Below are 14,792 nucleotides of genomic sequence, written 5' to 3'. Positions count from 1 at the left end.
TTTGATTTATTTTAACCAAGAGGCAAGTTGTTAAAATTAAAACACAATAAAAGCATGAATAGTAAAAAGCAGTCTCAGTTGCTAGAACTGCACTTAAGTCACAGAAATATTAAACCAGGTTGTAACGTGGTTTTAATGAACTCCGTGATCCATCTTAACGTAAGAAGTAAGCTATGATCAGGAAATAATACAAGTGACACTGGGATACCACCCAAGATATAAAGGAAGTTTGAGAGAATTTCACCTTTTCATAGTAGGGTGCTTTGGGGAGCTTTTCATGGCTTCAAATCCAATTCATAACTGGCCCTATTAAAGAAACTGTACCACTTTGTGAGTCCTACGCCTGAAATAAAAGCTGTTATGTATCCATCTCTACAAGAGCCAAAGCACTGACCCTCCTTCACGCCGGCCTACACCTTAAGCAACAGCTATTTCCTTTAAATGCTTATGTCAAAATCGTGCAGGAAAAAGGAAAAGAAGCCATTGGGCAAAGACAGTGTTTTCTTCCAACCGTCTTTCCCCCCTCGCTCTTGAGCTCTGAATTCCTCCGGCCCTGGAGCCTCGCTTACCTGAAGTCCTTCAGCTCCTGCTTGCCACTGCCGTCCTCCCTCCTGTTCTCACTCGGGTCGGCAGCAGCTGCCAGCTGCAGGCTTCGGGTGATTGGCCCCCCACTTCGTTCTCTAGATTTTACATTGAACCTGTCCGTCCGTTTCCTACTGGCCGAGGCCGATTTGCTCTGTAGGACGGCTCTGCTTTTCTGTGCCCTCACGTGCAGGCTCCGACACGTCTTGCCCGAGAGCTGAGCTGCATGATTCTTGGCTGCAGCTTTGGGCTTCTTGCTCTCGTTGTGAGTCATTTTGGCCATTCGTATCGGGCTTGAGTTCCTTAAGGAGGAGCTTGGTTTTTTGGACTTAACCGAAGCTGCAAATTTAACATTCTGCTTGGACCTGAAGGACGAGGAGGGCGGTGGGACCTGTGCAGGGCCCGAGCTGCGAGCTCTGGTCTTGCCCAAAGGCGCCTGCATGCTCTGCATTTTGATCTCTGCATCCGCTGTCCGTCTGCGGTGGCTGCTGCTGTTGCTTTTGTCACTACCTGCAGGTGACGGGTGTCCTCCTTTCTTGGATGAATGGGAAACTTTTTTTTTGGAAGGAGAAAGAGGTTTCTTGGGGCAGCTGAAAGCGGCGTGCTTGTTCAGGCTCCCGATGTACGTGAACTCCCTGTTGCAGTACGGGCAGATGTGCGAGGACGACTCAGGAGCGTTCTTTAGGTCGGCTTTCTGCTTTGCAGATTTGTTTTTTTGAAGGATGGCTTTCTGGACAAGCTGGTTTTTTTTCTTCAACGCATTTAACTTGAGCTTATTGGAGGACATTTTGCTGAGCTCAACGCTGAAGTTCAGTCTTTTGGGCTGTCCCATGCGTCTGAAGGCATTCTTCCCGGAGTTGTCCAAAACCACCACACCGTTTCTGGGCTGCACAGTCTGTTTCAGTGGGACTGGATTTTTCTTCGGGGTATACCTCTTCTTGTCACTAGCGGAAGCACATGCCAGGATGTGTCTGTGCAGCTCAGGCATGTTGTCCACACCTTTCCCACACTTGGTGCAGCGAATGGCGGTAGTAAACGTCTGTGGGATATTGTGTGTAGTGAAATTTGTGGCCGTCACACCAATGCCCAGGGGGTTGCGGTGATGGTACTGAAATGGAGGAGGTTTAAAGCTTGGGTAATGTTGATTGAGACCCAATCGAACATCTGGATCTTTCGTCTTTATTCCAGAAGCCATTATTTTTATGGTCGTGTAAAGCTCTTCTGAGGAATCGTTCAGCTCCTCTTCTTCTTTAGACGTTTCTAAAGGATCTTCTGGCAAACTCTGCATATGCTCTACGTGGGCCTTGCTGGGATCCGTAAAGTTCTGGGGTCTCAGGGTGCCACTTTCAAACTCATGGTGTGTGCACACTTTATCGGGGTGGAGATCTCGCTGGTGCTGCTGCAGATTGCACAAAAACGCAAATTCTTTTTTACAAACCGAACACACAAAGATATTCCCAACTCCATGAAGCAAAAAGCGATGTTCTGACAAATCAGTTTTAGCCTTAAAGAGCTGCACACAAAATTCACATTTGAAGGGCCATTCCTCGGCATGAATGGATAAATGTTTGGTTAGATCTTTAATGGAAAGAAAAGGTGATTCACAGACGTTGCAGACAAAATTTTTGTTGAATGTCTCCTGAACGATATCCCGCGCAGTGGCAGACTGGGATTCTTCCCTCGCTTTCAGACCTTCATTCTCTAATTCCTCCTGTTTAAAAGATATCATGGGGAGACAGGCTTCCAGATTATCCCCAGAGGAAACCACAGACGATACTGCTGAGAGAGGAGGCGGCGAAGGAGAAGAGGAGGAGGATGAAGAAGAGAATGAAGGCGAAGAAGATGAGGAGGAAGATGAAGAGAGTGTCGGAGGCCCCGGTGAAGCAGCAGACATAAGGGGCTCCACGGAAGGAATGGGAGATGGCGAGGGAGACACCGTTGGGGAAAGAATTGGAAGTGGGGACTGTGCGGTGGCATTCGAGAGTGGAGAGGGACACGGATGAGGGGATGCCCCGGAAGCGGGGGCTGGAAGAGGTACAGTAGGAAGCAGTGGAGGGGGTGGGGTGGCAACAGTTAACACAGGAGGACAGGGTTGGGGGGAAGAGGGATTGGTTGGGGTCAAGAGAGGCGGCAGCTGCCCGGAAGAAAGGGAAGATGTCTGCAGGGCAGGTGACGAAGGAGAAGACTCGCCAGGAGGGGCAGGTAAGCTAGAGTCGGGACCAAGGTCAGGGTCCGGCTGAGGACCTAGGGGTTTACAAGGACTGGGGCTCCTGGTCACATCTGGAGCCTTTTCTACAGGTAAGTCGACGCCATTGTATTCATTGAGAAGGACCTTCTGTAGCATGCAGGTGGTTGGTTTCTTTTTCTTTACAGCACTGCAGGCTGGCTGCACCAAATGATTTTCTTTGAATTCCTTGCCTTCAGAGTCACTACTAGGCTTTTTATGCACACTGAGATCTAACACAGATTCCCACTGGACTGGAGCCTTGCCCGTACCCTCAGCCTTCTGTTTTACCCCACTGGATAAATCCAGTGGCTGTTGGTTGCATACATTGCTAAAAGTAGAACTAGCTGCCCACTCTTTAGATACTTTATATTCATCAAAGCCTGGAGGGCTCCCAGTTTCTCTCTCATCTCTCCCAGACAAACTCCATGCTGGTGAGTTGCTATGACTTTCTAATTTGGGCTTTTTGGAACTTAGAACTGCCTCAGTCCACATGGCTTTCCCATCGCCGGGCTTTCCGAAGTCTCGAAGGGCAGGACTGTGTTGTGGAGAGCTGGGGGGAGAGCTGGTCCGCCTCTTAAACCTGCTCGAGGTCACAGGCAGCATCGACGCAGGAGTGGACACACAGACGGGACCTAATTTAGGTATTTCAGTGGCTGAAATCCCTGCAGGAGGAGTCAGTTTATCCTGGGTTTGAAGAAGTTGTTTGAGCTTTGATGACAAATACACATTTTTCTCTTTGTGGAACGATACGGCCTCCGTGGTTGATATGCTGAGAGGCAGACTCAAGGAACACGAAGGTGCTACGGGCTCAGACTCGGTCTCAGCTTTAATTCTGGGCAACACAGGAGGACTGGCAGTCCTCCGTTTCTTGGGCTCGCTGTGTGTGCTGCTGGAAGGCTCTTTAGGAAGATCATCTGTTACAGGGACCTGTGTGGTCTTTATATTTTGAGTTATTTCCACTGTAACCGGAGCGAGCAGACAGTTGATACCATACAAGTCTGCCGAACTGGATTCCATCTCAATAACGTCACAGTTACTGGTGCTGCAGCTGGTCTGAATTTTCCCATCAATATAGTAATTTAAATTTTCAGAGATATTGCTAGAAATATCCATGATGTACACGTCGTCTGCCTCCCCCTCCTCCTCTGGCTCTGTGCTGGGTACGTAGACACTCTGGGCAGGCGCGGCCTGCTCTGCTGGGGGCTGCTGCTCTTCGAGGAGACCCCCTTTCCGCCGCACACCTTTGGGAATCAGGTGACGCTCGTGAACCCTGCGCTGATGCCGCCTCATGTTAGTGTGAGTTCCAAAAACCTTTTTACAGTATTGGCACGGATGAAGCTCTTTCACTTCTCCGTTCTCTTCTGCAACAGAAGAATTCACCGTGTCTTGGGAAGCCTTCTCTGAATTCAAGGTCAGGGAGTCTTGCCCAAGACCGGGGGGCTGCGCGTCATCCTTCGGAGGAGCGGCCTCCCCGGGCGCCTGGCCATCGGCTGGGGCCTCCGGCGGCCGGAGTGTCAGGCTGGGCTTCCGCTTCAGCCCCGCCTCGTGGCGCCGCTCGTGCCGCCGCCTGTTGATCTGCGTGCCGAACGCCTTCCCGCAGTACTTGCACTTGAAGGCGTGGTTTACCGTGGATATGTGGATGTGCATGTGCCGTTCCAGCCCCTGTTTGGTCGTGAACTTCCTCTCGCAATGCTGACACGGAAACAGAAACGTTTCAAACACGTCACCATTGGCCTCTTCTTTAGCTTTGGGAATTCTGATAGCAGGTGCTACCTCTGGAGAGTCTTCAAGAGTGTCCTTCGGAACAGTTTTTGGTTCTTCTAATAAATCCTCTGGCTTCTCGTCACATCGTATCTCCGGCTCTTTCGTGGAGCTTTCATCTGGCACATCAGCTGCTTCCTCCTCCTCTTCGTCCAACTCCTCCTCCTCCTCCTCCTCCTCCTCCCCCTCCTCCTCCTCCTCCTCCTCTTCCTCCTCCATGTCGTTCGCCTCACTACGTGCTGCTTCCAGCTCCGCGGCTGGTCCCGCCTGGGGGTCCTGGGCAGGGGGCGGGAGGGCGAGCTCCGGAGGCACATCCTGACTCACCACCTCCTGAAGGGCGGCCGTCTGCTCGGCGGCGGAAGCGGAAGGCTTCTCGTCTGCGTCTCTGGGGCCTGGAAAGCACAGGGAGGCAGAAGCACGGAAGTGAGGGCACACACCAGCCACTTGTGATCAGTTTCCATTATTCACGTTATTTCTCTTACCCCCTAAATGTGTAAGGGAGGTCGTAACAAAACACAGCTCTACTTTCTCGGTTATAAAGTTGTACTGCATAAAATTCCATTTCACTCATTCAACAAATGTTTACAGAGCACCTGCTCTGTACCAGGCAGCTCAGTGGGCAGTGAGGATACAATGCGAACAATAAATGCCTAAAGGAGCTTAGGTTCTTTTGTGTTTCGTCGCGTACATATAAACACATTTTTGTTTACAGAAACTGTAGTGCTTAAAACTGTGTTGGAGTAGTTGATACTGAAATTCAAGATACGATGGTCATGAATTCCAATTTTTCATGATTCCAAACGGAAACAAGAAAATTGCTAAACATATTACCAGGTTAGATTCTTACTGGTCTGTCTTGAATGCAATGATTCTCTCCCTCCTTCCTGACTAAAACTATATACTGAGAGCTAGAACATTTTCCAAAATCATGCGATCATAATTTTTCATGTAAAAGGACTTCGGAGCTCACTTATTCCAAGGCTGATTAAATTATGGGGGACTCAGGAGTACCTCAGAGAAGGAAAAAGAAATCTGAAGTCACTTCTGAGTCTCTACGCCCAGGAGGAATCCAGCCCAGCCCAACGTGAGGTGACTGGTGCACAGGTGGACTCGCCAGCAAGGTGACAGGAGAGCAGAGAACTAAAGAAAATGAGTCATGCAAACATCTGGGGGACGGAAGCCCTCTGGACAGAGGAAACAGTACATGCATAAGCTCTGAGTCAAGAGCATGTTAGATGTGGTCAAGGAACGGCCAGGAAGTCGTAGAGGCCGTAGGGCGAGGAGGGTCGGCCCATACGGGGGGAGAAAGGAGAGCAGGAGATGAGATCAGCTCATGCAGAGACTTGTAGGCTGTTGGCCTTTACTTTGAGTAAAACAGGGAGCTACCGGAAAGTTCTAACAGAGAAATATATGATCGACTGAAATACAAGAGAATCACTCCAGGTGCTACAAGGAAGACAGAAAACTATAGGTGGACAAGGGTGGAGGCAACCCCACTATATCTTCCAGGAGAAGAGACGAGAGTGGCTTGGGGAGGTCGTAGGAAGTGGTCAGACTCTGGATTCTTTTGGAGATGAAGCTGACAAGATGTGCTTGTTGACTGACTACGGTGGGTGGTGGTGGAGGAGGAAGGGTCAAGGAGGATTCCACAGCAACTGCCGTCACCCTGCTCACTAAACTGTATTAGACGGAGAGAAAAGCAAGTCTGGTCTGTGTGTGTTTGTGTGTGTTGGGGGGAAACTAGAGTTTACTCTGGATGTGCTGAAGTTTGAAGTACCTCATAAATATCCAAGTAAAGATATTAAGTAGTTATATATGACTCACGGTCGAAAAGAGTCTAAGCCTAGAAATGGCTAAGTCCTCAGACTAGAAATGGCACTTGGAGCATGGGTCTGGACGAGGTCACTTGGAGAACGAATGCAGACAGAAGACGGGGGATGGCTGTATCCCCCAGATGACTCCAGTACCCAGGGTTCAGAGGAATGGCCAGGGAGGTATCTGGAGAGCCAAGAGAGTGGCAGTCCTTAAACTAAGGAGGGAGTGATCAGCTGTGTCCAGAACTGCTAATGGGCTGGGTAAGATGGGAATGAGAATTGAACATTCCATTTGCTATGGTGGAGGTGTGGTGATGGTGACAACAACAGTTTTGGTGGAGCAGTGGGGGCAAAGGCCTAAAGGAGTTCAGAAGAGAACAGAAGGAAGGAGAGACAGGGAGACTATAAGCAACTCTCTCAAGTTCAGCTGTAAAGGAAAGCAGAAAAATGGGGGTAGCAGCTAGAAGGAAACACAGGGACAGCAAGGGCCTCTGAGACAGGAGCTGTTATAGAGCGTTTAATGCTGATGGGGATGGCCCACGATACTGCTTTCTCTACAGGACCACCTAACTCTCTGTTGAATTACACCCCTTTTACTGCAGATACCTGAAGAGTTAAGAATGGGTCTGTAGAGGAAGCAGAGCTACTCTGACTTCTCCTGGTTCTATTAACTGGCTCTCCCCCTATTCACTGGACAAGTATTTACTGTACATCAGTACTAGGTGAATAAGGCCACCAAGATCCTTATCCTTATAGAGCTCCACTTTAAAAGGAGCGAGGCAAGCAGGCAACACTACTACAATGAATTAATGGTCAAGCTTATGGAAGTACACGGTTAACAAGGCACAGGACAGAAGCCCACGGGAGGAACATCCAGTGGCTTGGTTAATTGATCAGGGGAGGCTTCTTAGAGAAAGTACTAAGCAGGCAGAACCTGAAGGACAAGAAGAGGAAAATCAAGCAGGAGCAATCAAAACATGCAGCTCACTGTAAATTAGTGTGGACTTAGCTGGAGGCAACGGGGAGCCATTAAGATATTTTAAAGCAGGAGAGTGCCATTTGGGAGATTTGGCTGCAGTGTGTATTAAGGGGTTGGGAAGAGGCAGAAAACCAATACTGATGCAGTGGCATTAGAAGGGAGAGGTTGGCTACCTACACTGAGAGAGGGAAACGGAAAGAAGCAGAAGAGGCAGAAAAAAAAGCGGTCAGATCACGGAGATACGCTACCGGAGTCCTGTAAACTTGGTGACTGCCTGGATACAGGGGACAAGGAAGGGTTTTAAAAGCCCACCTTTTCAAACTCTGCACATGCAAGGTATTAAAATAAGCTCAATGATTCCGTCCTAGTCCTCCTGCTGTTTCCTAGGAATATCAGTCTTCCTTTTTCCCCATCTACCTCTACATCCACTAGCAATAAGGTTTCTGCCTCTAAATGGACACCAGCCTTCTTTCCTCCAGACATATTTCTTAAATTGCATGAGTTTTCCACAAACTGGGAAACCAGTCATTTGATGGTAGTAATGTATTTCAAATTAGGAGCTAACTCCCTTTCCAAATACATTTTCAACAAAGACCCAGCACATCGCTAAAAAAAATCAAAATGAGACAAAAGAAATGAAAATAACATCTCTAGGGCTCAAAAATTTCTTTATACAGTTCATTTTTAGCCAAAATCCATGGCTTCTTTTAATGGAAATATTTTTTCTATGATTGGTAAACAATCCCAGATTTCAAACTGCCCAAAGTAATATGAACCAAAATGTGCACGGCTCTATGAACCAAAGTGTGTCCACGCTCGAGGTCTGGTGAGTTTTAAACATAAAGGATGGTTTGGGAAACACAAGGAAGAGTCTGAACTGCCTGCTCAGTATAGAGACTACTTTCTGAGGACCAAACAGAACACGCAGGAGAGGCTGACAGCCACAACGTAGAGAACCAATCAAATACTGACCAGCTGTACCACAAGCAAGCAAAACATTAAGTATCTTTTCTTCACAGGACCTGATGTTATATCAGGAAAAAATAACTGTTCTGAATTATTGAATGGGAGACAGGACTGTTGGATTGTTTTTTAATTCTGCCACTAATAGGTAGTAAGGTTCTTTAGTATTTTTGCTATTGTCCAAACAAATGTCTTAGCAAACCTGCTATCAGCAGGCAGAACTTTTTTTTTTATAGGTAGGGCTCTGGGAAATAAATTTGTCTATTCTTGCTTCGTAAGATGCCACAGAAAATTACAATCCTTTACGAATGTCATCCCCACAAACAGTGCTAATAAAATGATTATAAAAGGCATCCACAATATTTTGTTGGGTTTTTTTTTTCTGCAAATGTTTTTTGAAAGAGTCACAGCCTGTATTTTGAAATCTGCCTGTTTGGGTCACTATGAACTCTTGAGCAAGCCCGGTCTGTTGCATGAATTTGCCACATAACAAATTAAGACACACACCGCCCCCTTCACTTCTACTGGCAAGAGTCTCGACATGGTGTCTCAACAGCACCCGGCACAGGGCAATCTGCCTTCCCAAGTAACATTCAATCCCCGTCTCCGGAAATTCTTACATTGTGGAGGGCCTAGAATATTAATTCTCAGAAGGGGCTCTAAAGAAGAAAGTTTTGTGGGGAGAAACATGAAGAGATAAAGTAGGAATTTAAATTCTAAGAACAAAGACAGAAACTTTTCATTCTGATATATAAAATCAAAGGTGCTTGATATGTTTTAGTGAGTTTTTAATTGAAGTAAAAAAACAGAAAGAGAAGTATAGCAAGGTGAGGCGTCTACACAGTAAATACACTGGTGTGCTCATCCCAACCCAGCGACGGACTAGTTCTGGCACCCCAGAAGCCCCCCTCCTGTCCCTGCCAGTAAATACAATCACACAGGATGTTTCACTTTATTTTAACCAGGGAATAACTTCATTCTTCACAAGGAAGGTTTTCAATGATTTTTTTGAAGGGGAGGTTAGACGTGTAAGGCTCAACTTCCCACATTAAATTCAGGCGACCTTTTTGCTGTTTAACCGTTTATGGTTCTTGGATGATTCTCAGAAGGGCATTCCAAGGAGATACAAAGTCAAAGTAACTGGTGGCAATGTATACCCGAATCATACAGGTCCAATACCCAAGCTTACCTTCCACAGAATCTCTCATATTTGCAGAGGTGGAATCTGGCTCACTTGTCTTCAGCTGTATGTCTTCAGTTTTGTTTGCTTTGTTTTTATTTTCTTGGGATTTTTTCTTCCCTGAAACACAATATTTATTTATTTGTTTTGTTCGTTCAGTCACTCATTATTATCCTGAATTCTTGGAGACAATTACTAATTCAAACACAGCAAACTGTATATTTCTAGGCAATTATCACCTCAGATTCCTGAAGAAAGAATATGAATATGAATACTTTTAAGTCATGTCAAAGAAAAGAAACCCATAAATCCTATATTTTTGAGAATCTCGAGTAACAGTTCCCCTCCTAGCTATAACAGCTATCAAATTAATATGTAATATACTCTAAAAAAGTTAACAACACTGATGTAAAAGGAAAATTAGATAAGAGCACTAATTTCAATGCCACACAAATAATAGGAACTGGCAGAAGTCTAGATATTTGTAAGAAGCACATTAGAGAAAAATAACATGTTATAACTTGGGGCCCTTTTAGTTAAGACATTATCCAGACTTGTCAAAGTAAAGCAACAGAAGCAGAGATGTTGCTGAATGGCAAGGGATACTCCCATGCACCACAGCTCAAATATCAAATGCAGAGTAATTCTGGATAATTCACTGTCAGCCCGCATGGCACTCTGAGGGTCCCAGGTCCAGCACAATTCAGCATTTCATTAACAACTCGCAGAATGGAAGTCAGGAAACACTAACTGCATTCCAAGTGACAACACAGTTCAGAAGATAAGACTGAAATGCAACACGTATCTGACGAGCTGGAACAATGAACTAAAGTCACCGAGATACTCAACATGGAAGGACAATTCTTCTCTGTGGAAGTGCTAATACAGAAGGTCTGGAAGCTCAGTCTCTTTGGGATTTAGTCAGAACCTGTGTGACCCTGTTCCATTTTTTCCATTCTACGTTTCTTACTCCTGGTGGCTTTTGGTTTTCAGTTTCAGATTCAGAATAAGTCCCTTTCCATCTCCCCAAACCTTCCTTCTCTTTCTGCAACGCTCTCCCCAGCCAGGCCCCAAATAGCTCCCGGAGCTGTCCTTTCCCTTTCAGAACAAGCCTCCTGACACCTTTATCTCTGGTCTAGTAAAACGACAAACTAGAAACCACTCAGAGCTTCTGGAAAACGGTATTCTCCTTAACAGATAATCACTAGAGAGGAGAATAATTAACTAAAATACAGACAACAGATGAAAATGAGGTCAGAGACACAAAATACCACCACTGCAAAGATCAGGATTAAAAACAGAAACATCAATTACCATACAAAGCAAATATTAACCCTAAAAAAATCCCCAGATTTTGATAAATATTTGAGATGCAAACAAGAAAAAAGAAGTATAAAATACTTAATAATCAGCCATTTAATTTGTTAGTCTTAAAAAACAAATTCTAAAATACCATTTTAAATCCAATTCTTCAGCCTGTTAAAAAAAAAAAAAAAAAAAAAAAGCTTGTTTTTTGCAATTATATAAAACCTTCACTCAAATTCCTGATAACAACACACCAATCCGTTCACTTCTAAAGGCAGCTGAAGTGGAACCCAGGACACAAGCATATACTTCACTGGAACCACACTCTGGTGGAAACAGAAGCTGAGAGTCTGCCTGGAGATGGCCCATTCAAGTCTCCAGGTGGAAGGGTTATAAACCAATCCCCTCTGCAAGGGGCAAGGACACGAATACACCTTTTCATATTTTAAGAAGTAACCTCCTCTTTCAAGTCTTTCTCCCTTTGTCAACTTCATAGCACTTAGCCTAAATCTGATGATGGCACAGGCTCTTGAAAAATACAGCTGTGTTTTAAGGGAATTTGGATTGAACCAGTTTTCTTATCCTCATTATGATATATGCCCTTCCTTGTCTGTGATGCCCGGCCCATATCAGACTACTGGTAGCAAACAATGCAGATATAAATGATGACCTGGCTATTAACATAATTGCTCTAGTAAGTGCAGTTCATGTCTGATGAGGGTCACATGAAGGGCTCCTAGTGCCACAGACACCTGATTCAAAAGTTATATTCAGACAGTTTTTTCCCTGGATCAAAAACCCCTAATTTTTATATCAGTACCACCTCATGTACCCCAAACAGGGCAAAAGACTGTGACCCTTTTCTTTTTTTTAACTAACCTCTTACTGTCTACTTTGTACAGGTATTAACTTTCGAAATAAGTAAAACTGGAGGTGTAAACCCTACCTCTTACGCATAAACCTTACATACTTTTTTTTTTAAGTCACACTGTAAAATATAATAGAAAAACCGATGTCAATTTGTTGTAATACAATCCCTTGCAAAAGCAATTCAAAACATTTCCTGAAACCTATCAAGTGCTATATGAAGCTAGTAGCAGGTTGTACAAAAAAAGTAAACTGGCCTATATGTATAAATAGACTATTAAATAAGTAAAATTTCTAGATTTACATAAAGCAAAGCACAACTTTAACAGTACCATTCATTAATATGTACTAAGAATGAAATCATATAACTAAAAGGTAAAAGTGCTATTTTTAGTTTTATTCCCTACATAAAAGAATATTAGAACACCTAGCTGATACTGAATGTCAAATGTCTTATTTTTGGACTCTCCAAACCTCATCAGTGAGAAGCTGCACCATCCTCAGATCCCCCCACCCCCTTGCCACCCCTGGTATCCTCTTTAAAAACCAGGACCAGGAAAGCCTGATCTGCCCTGGGAAGAGATGCCACTTGAGGTAGGGACATGTGCATTCTACTCAGAGGACAAACGAGTACCCACCACAGGCTGCTACAAGCGTCTCGACCACAGCACGACTGACATTTGGGGAGATCACTCTCTGCTGTGGGGCTGTCTGAAGCAACAGAGGACGTTCAGAAGCATCACTGACCCCCACCCCCTAGACACCAATAGCATGCCTCTCCTTCTATCTGTGAAAAGCAAAAAAGTCTCCAGACATGGCCCAAGTCTCACCCGAAAGGAGGGAGGGGTTGTCTCTCTACATTAAGAACCACTGGGCTAAAACCAGCATGGGGCTCCACAGTCTACGTATTTATAAAAATTTTTAAAGTATTCGAGTAACATTAATAAACCAATTCTAAAAACTAAGAAATGGAACAATTAAATTTACCTCCTGAGTGCCTTTGGTGAACAGTGATAGACTTAGTTTACGATGAAAATGAGTCTATCATGAATCTAATCATCACTCATTCATGGAATTGAGATTATCTGATACATAAAGTGATTTTCTCAATCTTTATCATAATCATCTAATACCTGAGTTACTTCCCATTAGGACCGTAGACTAGAGATGAAGGGGCTACTGAAATCACCTGTCCTACCTGCTATTTTTTCTGAGAGAAACTGAAGACCAGGGTCCCAAGGGGACTAATCAATCTATGACAGAAGTCTGAACCCGGGTATCCTGACTCACACTTAGGTATACCTAGTGTCACTCACAAAGCCAAATATTGTAATAACACCTGGTGGCACCTGCTATATTTCCTTAAATCAATACGTTTTCCCCCCGATACTTGGTTTTTGTTCTATGTGCAATCAAATTAAAAGAAAACAAAAACAAAAACAACTTATAACCAAAAACAACCTGTAAGGACTTTTACAAAGGGAGGGAGATGTGTTAGTTCCTATCTGTGAGGCAGGAGGTGCCTGGAGAACTGGTCCGGCAGAGCCGCTGGGAGCCTGGTAAGTACACGTGTGCACTTACCCTCAGGTTCCTGAAGGGTCCTACATAGAGGCTCTGCCAGCTGCGTGCTCCAGTTGGTCTAAACAAGAAAGATACAGGAATGAAACACAAGGAAAGTGGAATGCAGACAATGACAAAGAACATAATGCAGGACAGGACAAAACTTCATGTATATAAGGAAAAGAAATACACACATAAAGATGAAGAAAACTGAATGAAACAGAAGGAAAACAGCAGTTATCCACTGCATCAAGGTTCTCCCCCCACCACCCTACCCCAAATAATAATCTTTGGTTCTTAGTTGGGGATCGGATGTGGTATACTTACTCTCAGGCCTATCCCATGCCCATGTTGTAAAACTGATGTCCTTATCAAGCCCTTACTGATGCCTTTAGGTACCGTTCCGCTAGACAGCCCGAAAGTCCCAATCCATGCCTCTCATTTTACATACACGCCCAAGGACCACAGACATGAAGTCATCTGCCGGAGGTCACACAACTAAATTATCTCTAGAGGAGTCAGAATTAAAATCCAACGACTACGATACCAAAAGTGCTCTACTACATTCAGTTCTTAAGAACAATAATGCATAATATAAACATTCTTTACAAAGCACTTTATATCCATTATTTCACTTGTTTTCAACGGCAAATGAAAGAAAAGTGATATAAAGACTTACACTACCTTTACAGAAAAGGAATGATCAAATTGCAATGGAGATTTTTTTCCAGTTCAATTTTATCTTATGGCAGAAGCAAGTTATCAGTCAACAGCAAGGAGCCCCAATCTGAGCAAATATGTTAAATAATATCAATAAAATTGGATTTTCTAGAGAAATAGCTACCATATAGAGAAATCCGACAGCCACAATGACTACATTTTAAAGACAACATGTGGCATTATGCTGCTGGTGCCTGCAATGCAAGGTGCAAAACCAAAACTGCCTAAAGCATCACATGAATAATTTAAGTTCTGGACTATCTTCTACTCTTCTGATGAGCTAGACAGACACTAGGAAATTCTAAAGAATAATGTTTCAGTTAAAAATGTTCAGGCATCAGAGAGAATGCAAAATTCTAGAAGGCCTGCTCAAGTTACATTAAAAATTCATCACAACAGTGAAGGCTCATGCATTTGGTGATTGAAATGAATTAAATTTAGAACCATATGTAACTCTACGTGCACTGCCTGCCTCCTCACTGGGGAGCTGCCCAACTCTGAAGCTTAAAATCAGAATTCAGTATCAGTGCACCGAAGCAGGTCCAGCCCATCTTTGTCTGGGGAGCTTACCATCTTACTCAGACGCACAGATGATTCCAAACCAGGCAAGACCCACAATCACACCATGAAAGGTCATCAAGGAAATGGGCTGACCTGAACAGGGACCAACGCTGACCCCCCCCCCCACAGAGGGTGGGTGTGCCTGCTGCCTCCAGTTCCTCACTCACTCAGCCCTTCACCCCTGCAACGGAACTTTCATCCTCTTTACCCTACCGGAACTCCACTCGGACAGTTACCTCCGATCTTGTAATCACAAAACCCCAAATTTCTTTA

General features: G+C 44.7%; 1 protein-coding gene across 9 annotated transcripts in view; it reads right to left on the bottom strand.

Moving 5' to 3' along the window:
- Positions 1 to 14,792, bottom strand: part of PRDM2 (PR/SET domain 2) — a 119,293-nt gene that overhangs the window by 35,009 nt on the left and 69,492 nt on the right. For 7 of the 9 annotated variants that reach the window (XM_059913689.1, XM_059913698.1, XM_059913715.1 and 4 more), the window contains 2 exons: positions 9,516 to 9,626; positions 570 to 4,962 (listed from right to left, as the gene is read on the bottom strand). In XM_059913689.1, the coding sequence (XP_059769672.1) occupies positions 570 to 4,962; positions 9,516 to 9,626 (4,504 nt within the window). Of the gene's footprint in view, positions 1 to 569; positions 4,963 to 9,515; positions 9,627 to 13,259; positions 13,318 to 14,792 lie in introns of all 9 variants that reach the window. The other 2 variants (XM_059913762.1, XM_059913742.1) reach the window with 1 other exon arrangement.

The sequence above is a fragment of the Balaenoptera ricei genome, chromosome 1 (genome assembly GCF_028023285.1).
Source record: "Balaenoptera ricei isolate mBalRic1 chromosome 1, mBalRic1.hap2, whole genome shotgun sequence".
NCBI classification, from domain to species: Eukaryota; Metazoa; Chordata; class Mammalia; order Artiodactyla; family Balaenopteridae; genus Balaenoptera; species Balaenoptera ricei.
Note: the sequence above shows the minus strand (reverse complement) of the source record. Positions and strands in the feature narration are given on the sequence as shown.